The sequence below is a fragment of the Rhamphochromis sp. 'chilingali' genome (genome assembly GCF_963969265.1).
Source record: "Rhamphochromis sp. 'chilingali' genome assembly, chromosome: 9".
Classification (NCBI taxonomy): Eukaryota; Metazoa; Chordata; class Actinopteri; order Cichliformes; family Cichlidae; genus Rhamphochromis; species Rhamphochromis sp. 'chilingali'.
In genome coordinates this window covers 36093451-36117404 of record NC_137936.1, presented here as the reverse complement: position 1 = coordinate 36117404, position 23954 = coordinate 36093451, and the positions used below count along the sequence as shown (strand labels likewise).

Below are 23954 nucleotides of genomic sequence, written 5' to 3'. Positions count from 1 at the left end.
TGTCTGTGATTATTTGTCTTAAGGATCTGTGCTCTTTGTGTGTGTGTGGTAAATGAGAAAGGTGGAGAGTACAGACATTTTTTTTCTGAAGTTAATCATTTTATTTTATGGATCTAAAAAAATGGTATTCGTAGCAAAACAAATTTCCAGAGGATTTATATATATATATATAAAAACATCTTTAGATGCACAACACACCTTCCAACACTAATATCGTATGCTGACTTTATCACAGGGAGAGTATAAAATCAGTTTCTTTTGGTGTAGGGATTTGGAAAAAATCCCTCCATTCTGTAGCTGTATTCATTTGACTCTCTCTTTGTCGGTTTTCATTTCCCCGTCGGCCAATCCAGCATTTCATTAGTCCTCAGTGCCAATACCACATTGTCTTAGATCCTGTCACGGCTTTGCCTTAAGCTAATACCCATCTTGCTCTCTCTCTCTGTGTACATCTTGTTCCCGTTCTCCACTATCATACCTCGACCCATACTTAGACTAACCTCCATCCTTTTTTCTTTCCCTTTTTAAATTTCACTTCTTCTTGCCCTTTTGAGGTGCAGGCTCAGGGTTCTTCCCCTCAGCCAGGGCTAGCTGTTTCTTAAGGTCCAACAGTTTGGCCACCTCTGCTGTGATCACGGCCTTCTCTGCTTTCTGGGCTTTGAGTGCTCGGACCTTCTCCCCCTGTGATGAGTAAAATTAAACAGTTGTTGAGAATTTCAGAATGAAATCACAAAAGCAACGATTTGTAGTTTTGCAAATGTGCGTTTTTGTCTGCAGAAGGACGTCGCCCTAAACGAATTTCCAAATATTTGACAGCAACAATCGTGACTGAAAGTATCTTGTAACATATGAAAAAAAAAATTCTATTATAATTTTTTTTTTTAGAAATCTACAAATTACAAAAAAATTTTCAAAAAAGAAATAACAGATTTTATACTTAACGAATAAATTCAGCATGTGCAACAAATGTTTGGTGTATGTGCGTTACTTCCGGAATGTTAGACGTTTTTGTTCTTTTGCGGAAAATACAGTACGCTTTGTTATCCAGTTATCAAAAAAATGAAGAATAAAACGCTACATTCAATTTTTATTTCAAATTATTCAAAAATACTGATTACAACGCCGCTTAACATGGAAGAACCGCATTGGCTTTTCTTAGATCAGCAGCATATTTAAGGCGGCCGGCGCTCTCACCTGCTCCGCCACAGCCTGGGTGAGCTGCTTGGCTTTCTCCGGGTCCACTTGGTTCACCGTCCCCACCTCAACAGCTACAGCAGGAGCTGGCACAGCAACAGACTGAGCGCTGGCAGCGTCACGAACTGTTGTCTGAAGGTGGAAACGGAGAGAAGATGTTTGAATCGAAGGCATTTTGAGGATTATTTCTACACAGTAATTACTTCATTTCAAACAACACTACTCATCACTCAAAATGCAAGTGGGATCGTATGAGTCAATGAATGGACAATGAATCACAGGAGACACGAGATGATGAGTAAAAATACAAAATTTGAGGATGTTAAATTAGCAGCTAGTGTTAGTGAAGGCATGCGGTAAATCAGCGCTGACACTCGAGAACTACTGTGGACTGACTCTTCACAAACAAATACCACTCAATACCTTCTTCTTAGGTGGTTCGTCTTCAAGCTAGAGGCAAGAGGGTTTAGAAAGGGATTATTTTTTATCTATATGACTGATGCTTAATACATAATTTAAACATTTGCGGTGTGTTTGCGCTATATCGTGTTTTAAAAAGCGGGCAGCTCAATTAAGTACAAATTATTTTTTATGACAGTCTCACAGACACCAGTGAACAGATTTAGATTATCAATTCTTTCTTATTTCATTATTAATTAATATGTTGAACCTATATTACTACGAGACCCGAATGAACTCATGCACAGACCATTAGGTACCATAAACATCAAATACCTGCTGTCCACCAAATTTCTTCTTCAAAGCTTCAATCTGATCCGCCTCCAGTTTCTGGAATAACGGACTGACCTGGGAAAAACGAGTTGGCAGAGGCAATAAAAAGGTAAAAATTAAAAATATATGCAGGAATTTTCAAAAGTTTGCAATCGTCGATCCAGCCTAAGGACAGTATATCTGAAAATTTAACCTGGAGGCTCTGTGCTCATCAGTGAACAAAGAGGATTATGCAAGTAAGTAAGTACATAACTATGTATGAGAAATCGGCAGCGTTTCCGTGATGCCGACCACCACACGGTGAATAGCGTTACACTTCAAACAAATGAGAATATTTGTGTACATGTAAGCGTCCAGATACTTATCCGAGGACAACAACTGCAAATCATTATAGCAGTAGTGTTGGACTTGAGCCTCAGTAGGCACAAACAGATCACCACAATTATACCTGAAGGGACAAGTGGCCTGAGAGAAACTTGCTGCTTGCTCGAAGGCTGAGGCCTCCAAACACAGCCTAGGCTATTATTCTTTATTATTCTATTGTTCTGCTCAGTTGACACACTGTTGCATCCTCATTGTATCACCCAGCATTAACAGATACGTTCCTGTGTCTACACATGTACAACCTGTGTGTAATACGTGTCGCGGTTGTACTCACCGCGCCAATCCGGTGGCCTGCACTCAGGGAACATACAAAGGTGCCATTGCCTTCTAACATGGTGTTGATGCAAGATGGAGGGGCGTTGAGTTGATCCCTGATTGTTTGGCTGACCGCTGGCATATACGGGGAGAGCATCACCGACAGCAAGCACGCAATATTCACAGACACACCAGTCACCGTGCCTGCACGCTGCCTGCAAACAGAGGATAAGTAAGTCGACATCTATAGGTCAAAATGGACAGAAATTAGATCTTAAATACATTTTTTCTACAAAAAATTCAATTTAAGACATTTTGTCTGAGATAAATCAAATTAATTTCTCCTCTAAACAGAGATGTTTACTATTAAAAAAAAAGTCATTTTCCCGTCTCTGTTTTATTATAAAATAAAAATTTGTGACTAATAAAATGTAACACAAATCCAGGTACAGGCCTCACCTTTCTGAATCTCCTCCCTTGATCTTCTTCCAGGGTTCATTGACCTGAATGTACTGATTGCCGTGACGAGAGATATTCAGGATGTGTTTCAGCGCATCGCGGATTCTGTGACATATCATATCGATCATTAAGAGCGCGACAATGACAGCAGGACGATTTTCATCAATACTCGAGGCCCAGTCTACTCACATAAAGTTTCAGCTTGTGATATAATTGACAATTTAACTAGTAGTTCAGAAAATTATTTGATAATTTATTTGTACATTTTTGAGTTTTAAATCACTGTGTAAAACAAATTCAAGACAACAGCAGCTCTAAAAAGGTCATTTTAATTAAGCTGGCATGTTTCTGTCTAAATGCTAACATCACCCCACTGCTGTTGCTTGTCACTGCTATGTGATTCTTACTTGATTTTGTCCATGAGCTGGATGTACTGCTGCAGCTCCCAGCTCACCAGAGCCAGAAGCTTCTTATCTTCCTCCTGTAGCTCCATCACAGGCACACAGCCCTCAAAGAACTTGGTGACAAACATGCCGGCTCTGGAGAAGAAAGCGAGAGGAGGCTTTTTACAAAGCAGATAATCAACAGGGGTCAGAGGAAAATGCTGGAATGAAGAGAGACGAAGCGAGAGACTTGGGGAGGGGGTGCGAGAGCAAAACGAGGGAAGGGCAGGTTGCTAGACTTGCTAATTGTTTATAAATTATAGATTTTGTTGCCATATGTAATTGCAATGCTCTCCTTATTTAAACCAACACAACAGTGCACTGCGTGGAGTCGCTTCTCAGTTCCTTGTTTGCTTCTAAACTGTAGCTGTGTCTGGAACATGTCATTTTTGATATGAGTCTTATGTGCGCATCAGGAGGACGTTCGTGGTGAGAAAGTTTTTGTCGTGGCTGATGCAACACACTGTTCTATATTTTACACGTCTCTTAGCCTCTGAGGAAGGTCTGCGAGACCAAAATGCTTTGACAAGAATGTCAAATTTACAATGAACTGAGATTCTGATGTGTGAACAGAAACTTTGTGTGTCCTAAGGGTTTTCATTCAGGGGGAATAAAGAAAAATATTATTACTGGTAAAATGAGTGAGTCTACAGCAGTATTTTTGCTAGTAAATATGGGCATTTAGCCATATTTGTTTGTTAATTGGCATCAAAATATTTTTAATAAACAGCATTTACATGGTACAAAGTCTTCTATAAATTTGTATGCGTGTCTAAGATGGACCCACTGTCACTAATGATGTTGTGATTCAGGGGTTGGATCCAGGCAGGACAGAACTTCTTTTCTGAAGCAGAACACTTACTCCTCCAACACCTTAGGCTGGTTGCAATCTACAAGATATTTTCGAACCAATTAGGGATCAGCATTGCTGCCCGAGACCAATTTTGAAGATCAAGGTACTTTGGGAAAAAAAAGCTGCTGAGAAAAATCTTTGATGTGGGATTTAACCCTGATCTTTTAAAAATCATTTGAGGCGATGTAATTGGGGCTAAATTACGCCATCCCAAACAAATTTGGAAAACTGGGTGAATCTCTTGTAATAGTTAAAGTACAACAATCTGAAAAGTTCGTTGTTAATTGGACTGGATGACAGTTTTATTGCATATTTACTTTCTGAGTGAAACTTCTGCAGAGACTGTGAGCAACTTGAGGATGTAGACTGCCCCATTTTTTATATCGCTAGTGGTTGAGATGAACTAATAACATTATAAGAGACAGCTTAAAAAAAAAAGACCCAGAAAAACAAGTATTTGTATGTAATAACCTAACATGAGACTAGTTCGAGTTTGTTAGGTTTACTGACCATTTTCAGATTCTTAAATTTGTCTAAAGTACATTTTATTTGTAAAACATAAAAAAGAGCAGGAAGTCCCTTTAAAACATCTTGGCTTTTACCAACCTGTTGATGAAATTGCCCAGGTTGTTGAGCAGTTCAGAGTTGTTCTTCAGAGCCATGTCTGCCCAGGAGAAAGCTGAATCCTGTCCCTCTGGACGCACATACAGGAGGTAGAATCTCCACACATCAGAAGGGATACCGGTGTCCTTCGCCATGTCTCCAAACACACCCACACCGCGGCTCTTGGAGAACTTTGTGTCCTCATAATTCAGATATTCTGAGTGAAAGTTACAGCACAGGTTACTGTCAAAACCCAAAGCTTTGACCAAAACGCATAATTACCCATCCAGTAACACTGCACCCATGTTTCATTCATGTGTTTTAAAACAACTTCAAGCATCTGCTGAGAAAACCAAAATCACACAAATACTTAATCAGCCGGCGAAATCAGTCAGTTATAATAAGTGCTTACCTGTGGCAATGAGGTGGTTGACAAGAGTGTAGTTGTCCTGGGCTCCCAGTAGAGAGCAGGGGAACACCACACTGTGAAAAGGCACATTGTCTTTGGCCATGAAGTTGTACAGCTCCACCTGGTGGCAAAGAAAATACAGTGCACTGTGAGGGTGACATCATATTAGATCATCATGAGATCATCCAGTTCAAAGAGGACTTATCTGCTATCCCCAACCCCCCTCTCTGCCTCTCTCTCTCTCCTTCTGCAAATACAGAGCATCACACACTCATAAAACGGGATCAATCCCAGAGTTTTAGATGGAGAGATGAGCCAGTGAGTGAAGAAGATAGTGATGCTTATGTGAGCAAATGCCTGACTTTGATTAGCTATCAGATTTTAGGTCCATTGAGCAGACATGCAAATGAAGAAGCTAACTAAAGAGTACTTGCTTCCTGTTTGACGCTTGTGCTAGATATGTAATTAACTGTGTGTAAGGTTAAAATAAATGTTAAATGGTTCCTCTTTAAAAAAAAACAAAAAAAACAAAACTAGAACACAAAGGGCGATCCTTAAATAAAAATGATCTAGAAAACTATATTAAGACTGAACATGTTGTGCATTACATCTCATAGGGCAAATCTTGATCAGCCGTATATATCCTTCACCACAATCTCTTGTGTACAAATGATAGCCGTGGGAGTAAAACTAAACGCTAATGTCTTTCTCTGTTGCACATCAGAGTTATATGGAGCTAGGAAATACACCACGTTCTAATGAAAAAGACCAGATGGGGGAGTAAAAAAAGCTATTAGATCCATTCACTGTGGAAAAGGGGACAAAAATCTGTGCCAAGCTTGTGCATCAGTACTGTCTACGGCTCATGAATTTTGACATTTGTTGGGGTCTGGGCTAGGGGGGTGGTACCTGATGGGGATTCTTCCACCACTTTTCCCATTCATTGGTGTAGTTGGCCGTAATGGACAGATAACCAATGGGGGCATCAAACCACACGTAGAACACCTACAAAGACAGAAAGCGAGTACCAAATGATAAGAGTCCAAATTTTCTGTTTTGTTACAGAAACTAATAATGATGACAAAAGGAAAAATAGAAAAAAAATTGAAAGAATGAATTCTAAGGATGCACAGAGACCTGATCAGAAATGGCATCCTTGGAGTATTTGTGTGCAAGAAAAAAAAAAGTTCCAGAAGTGTGTGCTAAAAGTTATTAATATGTTTTGATAAGCCAAACCTAAAAAATCTGATATTACATATTGATATTATGTATTATATTTCAGTCACTGCAGCTTTTGTGACGAGGTTATGAAGCACAAAGTCATTTTAGTTGTTAAAAACACGACTTTAGATATGAAGTCAAAGAGAAAAAATTGATTGGATTAAGCATGTTTTCAAAGTCTGCAGAAATACCAAACTAAACATCAAGAAAACGAGATCTGTGATGTAACCATTTCCTTTTAAATAGAAGCAGACCTTCTCTTTAAAGTCAGCGTGAGGTACTGGTGTTCCCCACTGCAGGTCTCTGGTGATGCAGCGAGGTTTGAGTCCATCTCTTAGCCAGGAGCGAGTGATCTGTTTGGCATTTGCTGTCCAATCTCCTGTGCTGGTTGACTTCTCCAGCCACTGCTCCAACTGACTTTCCAGCTGCACAGGAGAAAGAGGAGAATGAAAATGCTGACAAAATACACCCAGTGTCTTAACTCTAAAGCACAGCTTTTGAAAGACTAAAGCTGTTTATATAATAACATTACCGCAGGGATAACTGCTTTCCACAAGCTGTCTTTCAATGATACCTTAAACTTACTAAACTGGATTACTTTGCCTCCATCCCTGTGACCAAAGAAGCACTGTATGAACTGAGAATGGACGGCTCAGGGCATTCAATGAAGTGTGAAAATCATACCTTTGGCAGGTCCAGGAAAAGATGCTTAGAGGAGCGGATGACTGGAGTCTGCCTACAGACCTTACATTGAGGTTCCTGGAAGAAAACACGGCCAACACCGATAATCATTGATTATAGCAACATTTGACAAGAATTTTTACTCTGAATTTACCAATTTAATTTTACAAAAATAATTTTACGAGTGTGAACGCAGCAGTACATTAACAACTCTAGAAAGTCTTCTAGATTTACAGTTTTCTACCACAGGGGAAAATAAATATTGTAACAGAGGCATAATATGCGTTCTCCAGCGGCAATCTAAAAAGCCCAGAAACACAAGTGATGCATACTGGCATATTTTAGAAAGGGTACTATAATCTCCAAGTACATTCCCGAAGTACTAGGAGATTATTTTTCCATTAATATTTATATTTTCATATTAGCAATGAGTAAAAACAAAAGAAAACCAGAAACAGTTTACATCATTATATCATATTTTTAGTTCCCAACACAATATCGCACAAATCCTTAGCACTAACGTTACTCAAATGAATCCAAACTCTGACTATAAAAGGACAAAAATTACTATATCAATTTGTTAAAGTATTTGCAAAAATGTATACATATAAATATAAATGTGAGGCTTCTTAGGTGCTGTAAGAATGATGACATATATAATGCCCATATACCAGTATCCTTTCCAAATGTTGCCAATATGAACAAAGGCAGTAGAATTTTTAAATAGTTTTAAAGACAAAAGACAGTTTATGAAAGTTTGACTTTCTTTGACCTTGAAGAAGAGATCAGAGGTCCAAAGTATTGTGATATTTAGAGTCCTCATACAGTTGATCCCCAGTATTCACAAACGTCTGCTGAAATTCCCCTCTAGACCCCTTCTAAAAACACTTATTTACCTATTTTAATAATTGAAACTCCAAATATGACTTAAACTATCACTTAAAAAAAAAAATCATAAAAAAATGTATTTGGTCATAAAAATAAAGTGAAAATAATTCAAATGTTTTAGATGAGACTGAAAATAAAATTTATAAAAAAAAAATGTTTTAGATGTGCTCTACAAAGAAAAAATCAAAAAAAAAAATTTTTTCGAATAGGCGAATTTTCTTTTTTTTTTTCTTTTTTTTTTCTTCATCCATTCGTTTTTATTTAGTTATCGTCATGTTTTTGCCAGAAAAAAATAGTTGTTGAATAGGCGAATTTTCCGCGAATAATTTGAAGTTACGTTCCACAGAAAAATCTTTTTGTTGTCAGTTTTTGACAAATAAATAATTGAAAACCTAGAAAAAACGTAGTGAACGTTTGCTAACATGACCCCACTCCCCTACAAAGCCTTCTTAGACCACAATCAAAGATTTTCAAGCTTTCATGTTCACAGACAGAATCCCACACACACAAACACTACCAGAAACAAAAACATAGTAATTATGTGTGAGTTGTCAAGAACTTTCTTCCACCACAATTCTCTCTATAGTCATCAATAGTTATGCCCTCTACAATGATATGAGACGTACAGGCTGCTCTTCCACACTCACCCTGAGGTCCACAGCATTGATGAGTCGTCCACACTTGTCACACTGGTCACCACGAGCTTCAGGGTAACTGCAGTGTGGACAGATACCTTCTACAAAGCGGTCAGCCAGGAATCGCTGACAGTTTTCACAACGTAGCTGCTCCACTGTGTCTTCTATTAGGAAACCACGCTCATGAAGTCGCCAGAAAATATCTTGAGCTATCCTGAAAGATTAACAGAGGAACAAGATGGTTAAAAGGGTTTCTTTAGGATTATAGACAATGACCTGTGTTAGATACAGCGATACGGTCTTATGTTGAGATCATTTATTAAAGCCTGATCACAGTTTGGGGAGTTTTTTTGCCAGCATGGATCAATGCTGCTCTTTTATGTTGGTTAGAAATGGACGTAAACTTTCTCAGCAAATATGGCCAGGGGAAAAAAAATACATAAGAAAAAAAATCAAGAGAAGATGGTTGGTTGATACTACTGAGTGATAAGAAAAATATGAAGCAAAAAAAGAATTAAAACAAAAAAATCAAACAAACAACAAACCCCCCCCCCCAAAAAAACGACAATTCAGCTGTGGGCTGGTAAATGTAAAATCTAAGGCCTAACCTCCTTTCAATGGATCAAGTCAAAAGCCTTTAATCTGTGGGCTGTTTATTTCTCAAAGCACACTGCACTGGTGCATGGTGCTTGATGTCTTTTATGTTGTACTTTATCAAAGCTAAGGTCCCAAAACAAGAGTTTTTATCTTTGTAGTCCTTGTCAGTGTGCAATAACTAGAATTTAGGACTAATCTTTCGTGAAGAAAAGGCCATGCCTCAGAGGTGTGACTCAGAGATCCCACGATACGATGTTACCATAACGTGATATTACTGAAATTGTGGACATTTTGCATTATGCTGAGTACTGGAATAACACTTACTATGAATTTTATCCATTTTAACTGCAATTTATCTCCTCAGAGTTAAACTTTGTCAATATCTGTGTTATCCAATAGATACAAAGTTGAAGTGATCTTTCTTTGGTAATGCTTTTGCTACAAAACGTTTTAAGCCTCCCAAATGTTGCCATAAGATGGAGTCAGTCTGCTACCAGTCTCCAGTTGAATCTAATCGAGCTGGCAATTACATACAACCGGTTTCTGATTACACAGCAATTAACACAGCAATAAACTGTCAAAAAAATAAATTAAAAAAAAATCCCCACCCATGACAGCCACCCATCCTTTCACAAATGTTTCTAGCAGCAGTCTGCACGACCAGCTGATGAGTTTTACACACCTGTGGCCATGAAAGTGTTTGGAAACACTCGAGTTCAATGATTTGGATGAGTAAGCAAATGCTTTTGGCAAAATAATATACAACTCAGCATTTCTGTGTATTATTTAAACACACAGAAAAAAGAAACAATTTGTGTTGTTAGTGCATTTAGGAGACTAGACAGAGGGACAGAGGGCGAATGGAGGAAATGGTCTGGGGTGGACTTGAACTTAGTCCCTCTGCAGAACCTTTGATGCATGAGTCGCCAGGTCAACGCATATTTCCACCCTTTACAGACATTTCTAATTACAGAATTCAGTAAAGCCTTGGGAAGTAGGCAGTAGTAACCTACATTTAAAAGCCATGCTGTATAATCTCTGAGATTAAGAGAAGTACAGTTTATGGTTTATGGTTAATTTATGGTTAGACTTCCACTACTGGTATCTAGGGCAAGATTATACTAATCCGATGTTAGATAATTTTATAGTATACGGAAACACTAATGTTTTCATTCATCAGACCCACATCCAGCCTATGTCAGGACTCTGGTCAAAAAAACATGATCTTATATTCTGCTGGCTTCTCTGTTTAACCTCCTAAGACCCGAACTCTTCCACGGCATGCATTTTTAATTTCTCTTTGATATCTGGGCATATTGGGACCTGATGAATGTAAAAAAAGAATTACCAGATTTTTTTCCCCCCGATTTTTGTTTCTAAGAAAAATCAGAGCCACATATGGGGATATTCGTTTAAAATTCCGATAGAACAGTAGCAGTACAATTTCCTCGTAAGTGGATATCAGGCCATTGTTGAGCAAAATTTATTATTTTGGTCTAAATAACCCAAAATGTGATGTCCACATATGTGGACGCCAGGTCCTAGGAGGTAAAAGATACTTGTGTTTCTTGAAAGAACAACCTTGTCTTAAAGTACCAATTTAAGAATAGACTCATTTGTTCTCACCCATGTCCTTGGACAGGCCCTCTCACTTACTCTGTCTGCTTCTCGGTGGTGGTTCTGCCAAAATAGTCAAAGTCAATCTGGAACCATTTGTAGATGCTGGAGTGAACAGCGTGGTACTTGTCACAGATCTGTTGGGGTGTCAGGCCCTCCTCTCTGGCCTTGTTCTCTGTAGCAGTGCCATACTCATCTGTGCCACACACAAACAACATATTCCAGCCTCGTAGGTGGCCATACCTAGCAGAAGCAGATGGAGTAAGGTGTGGAAGAGTTATGACTCAAAGATGATGAGTGAAAAAACATAGAACAAGTATACACAGGCCTTTCCATTACACATCTACAAGAATGTCTGTGTATTCAGGTACTGTTTGTAAAGTCTGCATTTGCTGAAAGGAACAATGATTGTTTTTCCAACAGATTACAAAATGTAATTCCTACCTGGAGAAGACATCAGCACTGAGGACACAGCCAATAATGTTACCCAGGTGAGGAACATTATTGACATAGGGCAAGGCGCTGGTCACCAGGACATTTCGCTTGCCCTCCTGAGGCAAACTAGTGGGAAAAAAAACAGAACTAAATTTTAGCTGGCCTTAACAGTATACATGTGTGTGAAATGATGGTGCCATTAATAACTTACATGGGGTGTTGCTTTTTTGTAGCTGGAGGGCAAGTGTTCAAACCCTTACTCCAAGTGAGAGCTGCTGCTTCCATCTCCTCCTCTGAAACAACACGCTCACCTCCTTCTTCCTAATCAAACCAGGAAACAAAGACAATCATTATCCACGACATATTCTCCGCTATTATAGCATCATCTGCTATCCACACATTCACTGACTTCCTATAAATGTGTGTTCTAACATTTGCTCTTAAATCTGACTGACACTTTTAAAATACTGTGCTTTCAAAGAGTATAAACCATGTTTGTGGAAGTGCATGCGTCTATAGGTTAATGAAAACCAACAATGATAAGTTTTCCTAGAAACCTAATGTGTTGTTTGGAAGAAAGGCACTAAATTTATGCCTCTCAGTAAGAACACATTCAGTCTAATAGTTATCTCGATGATATACTGTTGCAGGTACCTCAGCAGAGTTGCTATTACATGGCTGTGTCTCTCTGCACTGGCTGCTCTGAGGAGCAGGCTGCTTCTGCATATAGCTTTTCATGCCCTGCAGACCTTTTCCCTGTAGCACTTTCTGAGCAGCAGACTGACAAGCGTTCATAGCAGCCACACGGTCAAACCAAGCCTTCAAAGACTTGTGTTCACCTGAAAAGAGATCAGGAGATGGAAGGTGAAATTTTGTAAAATACGTGAAAAAGAGAAATCAGAAATTAAACATTCAAAGATTAAATTGAATGAAAAAGTAAGTTAAATAAAGCAAAGCAAAAGGGAAATAGCCAGCAATACATGTCAAATAATAATGGATTTTAAAATGCATTCATATTTACCCAGTGTTAGTGAAGAATCAGATAAAACAGGAAAGAATCCGGCCCACAAAACAAGATCAGCAGCGGAAACAGAATCCTGAAACACAGCACAGTTAATTCAACATTAGTTTAAAGCAATTGCTAAATACTGTTTCTGAATTAACAATGTTTTGAAATCCCCAAGCAAAGGAGAAGAGGGATTCATCTTTGCACCTGCAACTTTCTATATAGAGAACAACCATGAAGGGGACTACTTACAGCTTTTATGTGCTTGCATCTCACTAAAAAAGTACTACACCTACAGCTAAGACTTCCTTGCTGTGTGCACTTACGGCACTTTTTCTTTAGTTTTATAGAAAAATGTTGCCAGAGGAGCCAGATCTGGCCCAATGGAGTTGCTCAGTCAAGCTCAGATAAACTTTAAAAGAGATATTTTGAACTTTTGACTTACTGACTTCTATCAAGTATATATTTTGTAGATTGAAAAAGCCTGAAAATGTGTTTTCTTTATTTTCTAAATGTACTCACACAATAGACTTTTCAGTCATAGCATTATGACCTCCTGCCTAATATTGTGTTGGTCTCTCTTTTGCTACCAAAGCAGCCCTGACAAATCGAGGCACAGACTCCACTTAGACCCCTGAAGGTGTGCTGCGGTAACTGGTACCAAGATGTAAGCAACAAAACCTTTAGGTCGTGTAAGTTGCGAGGTAGGACATCCTTGGGTTGGACTTGTTTGTGCAGCACATTCCACAGATGATTGATTGGATTGAGATCTGGGGAATCTGGAGGCCAAGTCAACACCTCAAACTCATTCCTGTGGAAACCACCGTTTCTTTGTAGCAGAGCTTGAAAAGAGGCCACAGCTGAAAAAGGCCACAGTCATTGGGGAATACCGTTTCCATGAAATGGTGTACATAGTCTGCAACAATGCTGACAATTCTGAGACCTTTCATTCAGAACCAGCATTACCTTTTCAGCAATCTGCACTACCAGCAGCTTGTTTGTTGGATTGGACCACATGGGCCGGCTTCACTGCCCACACATATCGTGAACTTGTGCAGCCCATGACCCTGTTGCTGGTTCACTACTGTTCCTTCCTTGGACCACTGTTGATAGCTACTGACCACTTCAGACAAGGAAATCCCACAAGAGCATTTTTCCTGCTTTGAAGACATCAACTTTGAGAACAAAATGTGAACTTGCTCCCTAATATATCCCACATACCAACAGCTGCCACAATGAAAAGATAATCAGTGTTATTCACTTCCCCTGTCAGTGGTCATAATGTTATGCCTGACTGGGGTATATTACAGGTAAACATGCACTGAAAAAAGAAGATACACAGGAGACCATACTGTACCCCAGTTAGATAAGGTGCGTTCCTTTTGCTCAAGCTTTGTTCCAAGACGTTTATGGGACCCTGGAGAACCTTGGACACCTCTGAACTCTTCCCCTGCAGCACTGCCATGTGAAGAGCCTGCTGCAATGCAGGCTGCGCAAAAAGGACAAAACAGGATTAATAACAATTTACCAAGCAAGTGTGACTGAGGTCAGAGAATTACTTGGACTGCTTAACGCTTGTTTCCGTACATTGTTCTTTTGATAGCGTGAGTTTTAATAATTTAGCAGCATGGATTTATATCCGCTTTTCCATGAGGTTTATAGAAGTACAGTAAGAGGATTCTGCACAAGAGAACGTACAAAAGCATGAACTGAAAATAGTTTTAACACAGCAGATTAACACCAAACTAAAAGGTCTGCTTATTTATGTAGAGTATACCTGAAGAACTGTGGCCTCCCATTCCAGCCATTGATCGCAAAGCTCACTGCATTCTTGTCCATTTACTTCAAACAGGTATCTAAGGGATTCAAAACACATGGTAAGAGATATATTTTATACTTGCTGCTAAAATGGGTAAAGCATAAAAACATAGTTTTGGTTCTATTGGTTGCCATCTTTATTTTATTTATTTATTTATTTAAGTTAAAATCCACTGTGGGGGTGTACAGAAGACAAACTACAAACTTTGCATCTTTTTCAAGCAAATTATTGACCTAACTGTATACTACCACTCATAAAGAGCCAAGCAAAAAGGCCTATGTGAAGTTTACTGACCGGCAGATGGCATTGGAACTGAAAAGGTATTGTCCACTGGGCAGGGCCAAAGCTGGCAATGTTGGACGGCTGAGGAAAGGCACCACCCTTTCTGGGAAAATGGAAAAAGAGACAAAACCTTTTAACAAATATTATACTCCTGGACTAGTTGGATTAATATTGTTTATTAAATCTAGGCGGAAAATGTAGTCACATGTTTCAGTCAGAGCACAGATTTTTAATAGTGGCTCACGAATGGTGGTTCTTTATACGGCATTATTACAGCAGACATTTATATTTTATTGCATTCACCTGAAGTAACGAGCAACATTTTGAATTTGGTATAAAAATGCTTTTTAAACTGTGTGGGGTTTTTTCACTGTCTCTAAGACAGTTTATATGCGAGTAGTCACATGCCAGATGGCTCTTGGTATTCATCTCTGTGATTCAAGATTAGCACCCATCTGGGGTTAGGATGAAGCTGGAGTTTGTTACTATTTTATTAGAAACTATTTCACAGAATACTAAATTAAAACTTACTGCTAAACCTAAGCAAGTTTTCCAAAGGGCCATTATTGTCAAGTATAGGTCAGAACTATGAGTCCCAAATACTCTACTAAAACCTCTCTCAACTGTGGAATGAAGTCGGGGTACCAGGAAAGAACCCACGGACACGGGAAGAACATGTACACAGCTGCTTTTTCTGTCTGACTTCGCCGTGCTAAAGGCTTTTTGGCTTCCTGGATTCCTAACTGTGACTTTGTTGGGTGTAGACAAAACCCACCAAACAGGAATAACAGTGCTGGACATGTATGCCACATCACATTTTGGCACACTTAAGTCTGCCTTGTGTCAGCTTTGGTGAAATATGTCCGTTTCACAGCAACAATAAAGCAATGAATAAAGAAAAACATGTTTCTCCAAACGTGTTCTACCTGTTGGCTTTTCTAATTCTGAGACAGTGAAATATCCTACAAAACATAATCATACCTAGGATAAACTCACACTGTTTATATATAGATATGTACTTTATTAATAAAAACAACACAGTCTTCTAACTTTATAATGGTAAGCTAATTCAAACAGACGGTAGCTGTAGCTGCACACTGGCTAAAAAACAAACAAACAAACAAACACCCCGACATGAAGCTGGACAAGCAAACAAGTCTAAAACATGACAAACGAACGGTGATTTCCAGTAAAGCTAATTCTAGCCGCTTCTCAGACGCAGATATTGTTCTCTACATTCATTGTGACTGTCACTCACAGACAGATGCCACCAGAAGAAGGCTGGCTAACCAGCTAGTTCGCTAGTACACAGTCACAACCGTTAAAGGACAAGTTTAGCTCAGACCTGCATAAAACTTGCATAATGGATAGCATGTTTTACCAAAACACTGTCGTTATTAGTTATAATTACAGGTAATTACACAGAGGAATGCTAACCTCACTAGGTTTTCTTACCATCGTGGTTGACAAACTGGACGCCGCACTGCACTCCCGTCGCTTCTAACGCTGCTAGCGCCTTCAGGCAGTGCGGGTTGCCTTCACTTACGAACAGATTCATTTGTCCGTTGGTTGCCACACAAACTAAAGACTGGTTGTTATTTTTTATCACTTTTAAACAAGACAAGCCGCTGCTCAGTAGTAACTTCGCCGGCGAGTGCTGACCACGCTGATGCAAACACTGTCGGCGCCGTTAAAAATGACGGGGATGTAGTTTTAGGATGTTTAACGAGCCGCTCAGAGAAGCAGTAGTTCCCTGTTTAGTTGACTACACCTCCCATAAACCCTTTCCCAAACAGTCATTTTGGCAGTAACGAGGTGTGCTTGCGCTTTGTTAATAGATCAACATCTCCGGGCGGAGTACACTGTTCGTGTTGTGCGCTCTCTGACGGAACACGCCGCAGAGTATAACGAGTGCCTTCCATCGCCACCTTTCAGCAGAGCTGATTGGTTACGCGTACAATCATATTGGGCCACTGTAACCAATCTTAAAACACCAAACCCGTCCAGCTCAGACTATTTTTCCATCCGCTTAAAGAGCGAGGAGTCTCCATCATCATGGGCTGCAGGGGTAACTTAGTGTCCATGCATGACTATTAATTAGGAAAAGTGCACCTCGGAGTTCTTTCTTCTGCTCCCGTTAAACGAATGATGTGAAGTTATCTTTACTCTTCCCACAAGAGAGGCAAAGCAAACTTACCGAGGCGCAAGTGCTTATATATCTACAGCGCGCTCTGGAGACATAACTCAGCAGTCATCACGTCGCTGCAAGGTGAGTTGTGCCCCTCACACGAAAAGAAGATTGATCACTATTGAATTGTTTGCAGAGAGAACTCATTTTCCGCAAAAATATTTATACATTTTTGCAAAAACTATTTGTGATCCAGTTTGAATTCACTGTTATTTGTGGAAACACTGAACCACGAGATGTTCGAATTTCATTTGTAGGAGTTGTTGTTGCCACATTTGGCTATAGATTGAAACTTTCATTCCCACTCAAACATACAAAAGACAAATGATTTTTGTGTAATGTGTTTTATTTATTTATTTATTTACTGATTTCCTTTCTGCACCTTTACATTGATTATGCTTCATTTTTATGTATTTTGGATGCAAGCATTAATTTTGTAGGTACAATATGAGAATTATTCCACCTTGACAACAAAGTTTTACTCTTTGTTGTCAAAAAAATATGTAGGCAGGCCCTGTCAATTCTGCCTCTATAAATAGTTTACATGCCTACGTTTTCCAAAACAAACATCTCAGAACATGAGACTTTGAAACCACATGCTGTATATACAGTTATTACAACTGCTGAACTGAAACAAACCCACAAACGGCTAACTTATAGGCCCAAGACAAAAGCAGATTTTCAACCTCCAACCATTTCCTGCTGAAGAGCACTTTCCACTCTTCAAAGTTTCCTTTTCCCCTCCCCTTATACACACAGTATTGACTTCTCACTCTCCATTTTTCATTCTGTTTTCTTGACTAATTTCATTACTACGATTGTGCAGACACCACGACTCTCTGTTGGCCATCTCATCATCTTTTTAAAGGTCGCGCTGATAAAAAATCCTCATATCATCACTTTACATATGACACTTTTCATACAGAAATATTTGCATCCTGCTTCTGACACTACATGCGTGCATACAAGTGCATGGATGGGTTAACCACAGGGTGTGATGGAAACACTTTGACTGATGCATTGCATTTTCGCTCTTTCATAATCATTCTTAAGTCCGCGCAAAGCAGGAGATTTGCTCCCTTTTACGCCAGCCTGTGACGACAACAGGCTGAAAGATTATTCTCTGCTTGCAACTTTGCTGATTAAAAGCGCCCCCGTACCAGCATTAAGATGAGGGCTACAAGTTCACTCTAATTACTGCTGTGCTCCACAGACTGCTGTGGATGCAGTGTCAAAGAAAAGATTGAGGGACTCGAGCCTTTCACATTGTGGTATGTTACTTGTCAAAGTATTCTTGCTGCACTCTAATATCTCAGTAAGTCTGTGGGCAGTCTGTTTTTATCACAGTGAGAAATGTATAGCTGCTTATATGCAACATGCGGAGCATACATGTCCTTGCAGTAGCAGATCATTTGGTGCAGAAAGACCTCAACTCACGTTTGTGTTTTCTGCTGTGCGGACTGTTTCTCTATCTCCGGTTCCTGAAGACATCTGGTCCTGAAAAGCAGCCCTAAAGGCCCCCGAATCTACCATATGTTCTTTCTTTGGTGTTCGTTTATTGGTTTGTCTCTTGGTTATAAAGCACTTTATCCATGATTAACTTGTTTTAGCTTTGAACTTAAAATGTTTGTGTGGAAAATATATTTTATAGAGTGGTCGTTGACTGTTTCCCTGAGAGAAACCAGCCTCTGTTTTGTCCAGCCTTTTTATATCAAGTAGAAAATGTTGAATTTAATGTATTTGCAGAGGAAAACATGACATAGAGCAGCTGTTTAATCAGACGTAAGTCGTGCAGCAGGTGTAGTTTAAACTTTAATCAGTTTGCATTTTTCTTGCTTATTCTTTGATTAATTGTTTAGGTTATAAATACCACTCACAGCTGCTCGGAGATGAAAGAGTGAAGTCTGCCAACTGTCACACAGTCAAAACTGCTAAGTTCTATATTCATTTATTTTTAAATTAAAGCATATTCTTATGTTTGATGAGCTTAAAGAATTACCAATGTGATGTAAATAAGTCCTGTGATATAGATGTGATCTGTCCAGGGTGTATTTGGCCTCCCCCCCACACACGCGGTCTTTTTTAAATAAATTACTTGTACTTATACTGTAATAGTGGGATTTTTAGTGGCAGTTGGGTTCTCTTTAAGTTACAGTGACAGTGTAGTGTGTGGTATGTGCATGCCATAAATACAGTCATTAGTAATTTGTCTCATCTGCTTGAATAGAACAAAATCACGCTGGCTCATGGTGACATTATGCCATTGGTCGCCCACACCTCCCACTGTTTTCACTTCCTATCCTCACCCACCCGTACGCACATCTTTTGGCATCTTTTCATTACATTTTCATGATACATATTGTTGCATCCCATTGGAGAACAGCACAGGTCCTGATTTACCTGCTATACAGTGTCTATATGAAAGCAGTGCTAGCAGCTACGGTGTAATATAGCAGTGGTGCTTACATTCACATTTGTGCTGTGTTTTAATCCCATTTAATCCTGCTTGTACTTAAAGTATCAATGCAGTCATTTTTGCTTTCACTAGGCTGTGTCATGCACATGTAGATGTTAATGTGACAACAGGAACCAGACGTGCTAAGATTGCGTTAGTGCTGAGATGACTTGTTAATTTAAAAAGCTGCAGATAAAAAAATAATCAGCAATAATTTTAACCATTCTTAAAGGAAATTGATTAAAATTTGGTATTTGCTGCTTTTCTTTTTTAAAAATAAATCTAACCTAAATATTGGACCAGAAGGTCGTACACTTTAACTGATCACTTGACACATTGTAAACCTTATTGTTAACTGTGCAATGCCCCTTTACTAAACAAATAACCGCTTGAACGCTCTGAGGGCATCACAGCTGTGCCTCTGTGTGTGTGTGTGTGTGTGTGTGTGTGTGTGTGTGTGTGTGTGTGTGTGTGTGTGTGTGTGTGTGTGTGTGTGTGTGTGTGTGTGTGTGTGTGTGTGTGTGTGTCTCCTCTCTATACCCTTTGCCGTGGGATGTTTAGCTGCTCTTCCTTGCGCCTCAACACTATCGTGCTCACTTTAGCTACACACAGCTAAAAGTGGGTCTTTGACTTGCCTGATAGCTTTTGACAGCTCACTCTCATCCCCGGTGGATCAATGGAGCTCAGAGCTCTTCATTAGAAACATCAATGTACCTCACATTCCCACAGGCTCGGCAACAACTCACCAGCCCAGTCAGAGAAGATTCATTTTTTATTCTGTAAATAATAAATATTGACTTCCATATGACATTTGGTTTGGGAAATACGGTGAAAGAAGGCTAGCTTGTTTGCTCGTCATTAACTGATACTTAATATACGAGTATTAGCAATAATAAATTTTTTTATAGTCACCAACTACCTACCAAAAAAGCTCATTATTTATTTTGATTTACTTCATAAAGTATAGAAAATAACACATGGCACACATGTTGTGCTTCAGACAAAAAAAAAAAAATCAAAAATCAGGGCTCCGCAGACTCGATGTCTTGCTTTATCAACCTTTATCGAGAAAATAAATCAGTCTCTTTAGTTCCTTATCACAATTTGTTTTAGTGCTAAAGTCCCTCCTCACATTAATCAGTCATTCCACTCACAGTGACAATTTTGACAAGTCATTTTTAATCAGAAACATATATTCTGGTTCTGGTTTCTCAAATGCAGATTTGCTGCTTTTATGTGTTCTCCTTAAAAGTGAATTATTGGCACTCCTGACAAAGAGGTTTTGCAGAGCCAAAGGAATGTCACCAACATACAAAAACATTATTTTTGTCAAGCAAGGTAACATGTAGCCACCATGTTTACACATGTACTCCCCATTGGTCCATTCTGAGCAAGGAAAAGCTGTAAAATGATCTTTGGGTTTAAATGTTCAGGAGATAAATCAAGCGCGGTTAACATGTCGCCTTGGACTGGAAGGTCTCTGTGTTTATTTTTCCCGTATTTTCTTACATTTGAAAATGAAATGTTGCAGAAAAATGTTGCTGCTGTATCTCATAAGTTGTGCTCATAGATTAAGATAGCGATAACATTGTCAATCAGATTAAAAATAATTCTATGAAGACAGTTTTGAATGGTGTAATTTTATTGGCTTTAAAATATGATGTTAGTGTTTCCAAAACATTTAGTGCTGTTTCTTATATGTAAGCTGCTTACTGAAATAAGAAGCATTTTCATGCTTGTTTGGTACGTAAGCTAGAAGTGTGTTGGCAGTGTGTTTTTTTACCTTGTTTTCTTCTGTAAAATCCAAAAGCTAATTAAAAAAAACGTGATACTTTCTTTAAAGACTGCCCCCTGGGCAATCATGCGCTACTCTGCCGAACTGGCACACTGGTTTGTCTGGTTGTTGTTTATATTCAAATGTGGGAAATGGGAAGTTGAGTAGTATACATGTGAAGTCTCTGAAGAAGTTTGCTATGTGTCGATGCAGGCTGCAGGGTTCATTGTAAACACAAGCATTGCATCAGCAAACCCTTGAAATGATGGCATCACACATATGCAATGCTGCGATGCGCAACAAGAAAAAGATAACACGCACTGGAGACACTGGAGATCGCAGTCGGTCACAGACGTTGTTGTCACAATGACAGTAGCGGGCTTGAGCCAATGGCTGCTCCGCTGTCACTTTCTGCTTTTCTGATTGGCTCAGTAACAGTTTACTCAGCTGATCATTAAAAGAATCCAGCCCACCTGTTTAGTCACATATAAGCGCATACATGCTTTCATACACAGATTCGTCATCCTGCCAGCACACTGGGAAACACAGTGTGTGTTTCAGTGTCTCTCTCTGGTCTAATCATCAATAATGCATGGCTCTGCGAGGATGAAAGGCTGTTTTGGCTTGAGGCATGTGTCTCATATGGAGAGAGAGACATCAGCCCTAGTAGTTATAACTGTACATCCATACACTGCATTCCTTCATGTGGCTGTCGTCAGCAGAGCTGCTCATCAGACAGCGAGGAGACCGATTTCCAGCTAAATGTGTAAATGAGCTCATTAAAGAGGGTGTTTTTTCTTTTGTCTTCATTTTTGCTGTAGAGGGTGTTTTGCTGAATTGACAGTTTAAAGATAAGGATTGATTGCTGTTTATATTGTGAAGACATTGAAACAGACCATGTTTTGAAATATACAGAAAATCTGATTTGACTTTGGCTGAAGCAGCTTTTACATTAATTATGTTTATCGCTCACTGCTGAAAGCAAGCATTAAATGCTAGCAGTTTTAAAGTGCAGTTTAGGCAATGCAACATACGGTTTGGTTAAGCACTGATTTTAGGAAACATTTGAGGCATCCCTGTGCTTATTTTAAGACAGCGCTGTGCTACAGAGCCCTTTAATGTAGGAAGTAATGCAATATCTCACTGATTGCAATACTTACCTGACTAAAGGTTGGAGCTCCAGCTGCCAGTGTAGCAGGCAAACTTGGATGCTTGTTTGCATATAGTGATGACACTGTGAAGAACTGAGATATGAAAAGTTGTTTGGCTGACACAGTTATTAATTCAGCAGCCCTGTTTGCTTACAGTGACTTACTTTTTACTTATTGTTGTGGTAATTAATGTTACTGAGCTGCGTGTCTCACATGCAGCAACTTTTTGTCTTATTTTCCTGCGACGCCTTCGGTTATAGACATTTATATGTAAATACAGTACAGTGTACGTGCATGTGAGTGTGTGTTTTCTGTGTGTATACAGATATGGCAGTGTACGCGGAAACCCTTTGAAGTTCCTCATTCAGTCTATATTCCTCTTCCTCATGTCTCATCTCTCTTTGAACACCGTGTAGCCATGATTATTAAAGCCGCCTTCTTTCCACTTCAAACGTATGGAATGAATATGGATATGATATGACACCAAGCTCTCCACCCTTTACTCCTTTCCAGTCCTGCCATGTGGTGAAGTTTGATTGGCCCAGCGATTTCAAATCGTCTCCGTGGGAGATAAACCTGTCTTGTCTTTCAGACGCCGGAGCTGTTTGGAGCAATTATTACATTGATTATTGGAAATGATATGAAAATTGGGGAAAATTATTAAAACCATGTCTTACTTCTCATGTGCTTTTAAATATCTGTTATCTCTCGTCTAAATATATCGTTTATGACATTGTAGTTTGCATTTACTGTGTAGCCTCAGGATGTTTTCTGCAGCGTTATGGCATGTGGGTTTGCATGAATCCCTTAAAACATAAACAACACATCATTTATACTTCACACCAATGCTTTTCCAGATCATATGTATTTACAGCTTCCTTCGATTGTAGCGGGCCCTCAAAAACACAAACCAAAAAAGTTGCTTGCAGGTGTGCTGCCATACAAAATCATCATCACGTGCAACAGTAAATGAATCACTTGTAGATGTTTGTTTTTTTTGGTTCAGTGCTTAGGTTAAACATTAAAGGTAATCATATGAAGAAGAGGAAGAAGTGCAAAAAAACTGTCAACGAGAACAAATCATGAATAAAAAGAACAGATGTTGTCTTTATCGGGCAAATTTAAATGTGTTATCAGTGACTGCTTTCACGGCACTGAAAAGAGGCTCTTTGTTTTGAATGGCTTCTCTATAGCACGGCTTAGCTGGATAGGCCTATAGCTACAGTTTGTAGGTAAAGGACCTGCATGCCTGTTAGAATAGTGTCTTTTGAACAGATGATTTGAAGATAGTTGTTTGGCCATAGCTGACCAAAGATAGATTTTGAAAGATGTACCTCAAACCACTGTGAAGCATGATGGTGGAAATACTTAGCATTGCCTCGCTGCTTCAGAGACTGGGCAGCTTGCAGTTGGTGATTCAGCTATTAATTGTGCATCATACCAAAGAGTGCCTGAAAATAAACGTCAGGCCATCTGCGCTTCAAATGTTGACGCTGAATTGGAGGTGGACCTTTCATAATGATTCTATAAATCCACATTTTAATGGCTCCAAAAGAAGAAATCCGGGGTTAGGTTATAACATTGTCGAAAACATTTGAATCCCACAGATATTTTACGGGATTAAAAGACAGTACATGCAAGAAAATCCCCAATCATCTTCAACTGAGGAGTGGCCATAAATTCATCAAGTAGCTGCAAGAGAATGGTGGACAGTTATACAAAAAGGATATCACAAGGTTATTTCTGCTGAAGGGGCAATACTGAAGCACTGTGTTCTGACACTATAGATACTTACTCTTTGGATTTTAGGAGGATGCATCTTGTGTCCCTTGATATATCGGTTTCGAATAGTTACATATTGTGTAATATGTCA

The 23954-nt window shown here is 39.2% G+C and overlaps 2 protein-coding genes across 7 annotated transcripts in view; one reads left to right on the top strand and one right to left on the bottom strand.

Annotated features, from left to right (window-relative positions):
* Window positions 1-128: 128 nt before the first annotated feature.
* Window positions 129-16229, bottom strand: mars1 (methionyl-tRNA synthetase 1). 2 transcript variants are annotated; one of them, XM_080891803.1, is made up of 22 exons: window positions 15969-16229; window positions 14526-14616; window positions 14190-14268; window positions 13770-13901; window positions 12428-12503; window positions 12061-12245; window positions 11618-11727; window positions 11416-11532; window positions 11011-11214; window positions 8770-8971; window positions 7238-7312; window positions 6808-6978; window positions 6242-6337; window positions 5336-5453; window positions 4927-5140; window positions 3432-3563; window positions 3025-3129; window positions 2585-2780; window positions 1930-2001; window positions 1618-1644; window positions 1195-1326; window positions 129-681 (listed from the first exon to the last, which is right to left on the bottom strand). In XM_080891803.1, exons 1-22 carry the CDS (start codon window positions 16069-16071, stop codon window positions 532-534), a joined length of 2787 nt encoding a protein of 928 aa, XP_080747929.1. In that variant the 5' UTR covers window positions 16072-16229; the 3' UTR covers window positions 129-531. The 2 variants fall into 2 exon arrangements, with proteins under 2 accessions (XP_080747929.1, XP_080747930.1); XM_080891804.1 differs by lacking the exon at window positions 1618-1644 and having other exon boundaries at window positions 15969-16228.
* A 299-nt stretch (window positions 16230-16528) lies between these two features.
* The window catches only part of arhgap9 (Rho GTPase activating protein 9), a 47165-nt gene continuing 39739 nt past the window's right edge, over window positions 16529-23954 (top strand). For all 5 annotated transcript variants that reach the window (XM_080890440.1, XM_080890438.1, XM_080890439.1 and 2 more), the window contains exon 1: window positions 16529-16782. The gene's annotated coding sequence lies outside the window, so the exon portion shown is untranslated. The remainder of the gene's footprint in view (window positions 16783-23954) is intronic.

Coding starts and splice junctions, on each gene's coding strand:
- mars1 (XM_080891803.1), bottom strand. CDS start 16,071: ATGAATCTGTTCGTAAGTGAAGGCAACCCGCACTGCCTGAAGGCGCTA. Junction 6,979..7,237: donor TTTTCCTGGACCTGCCAAAG/GTATGATTTTCA, acceptor TCTCCTGTGCAG/CTGGAAAGTCAGTTGGAGCA. Junction 3,130..3,431: donor CAGCTCATGGACAAAATCAA/GTAAGAATCACA, acceptor GATATGTCACAG/AATCCGCGATGCGCTGAAAC.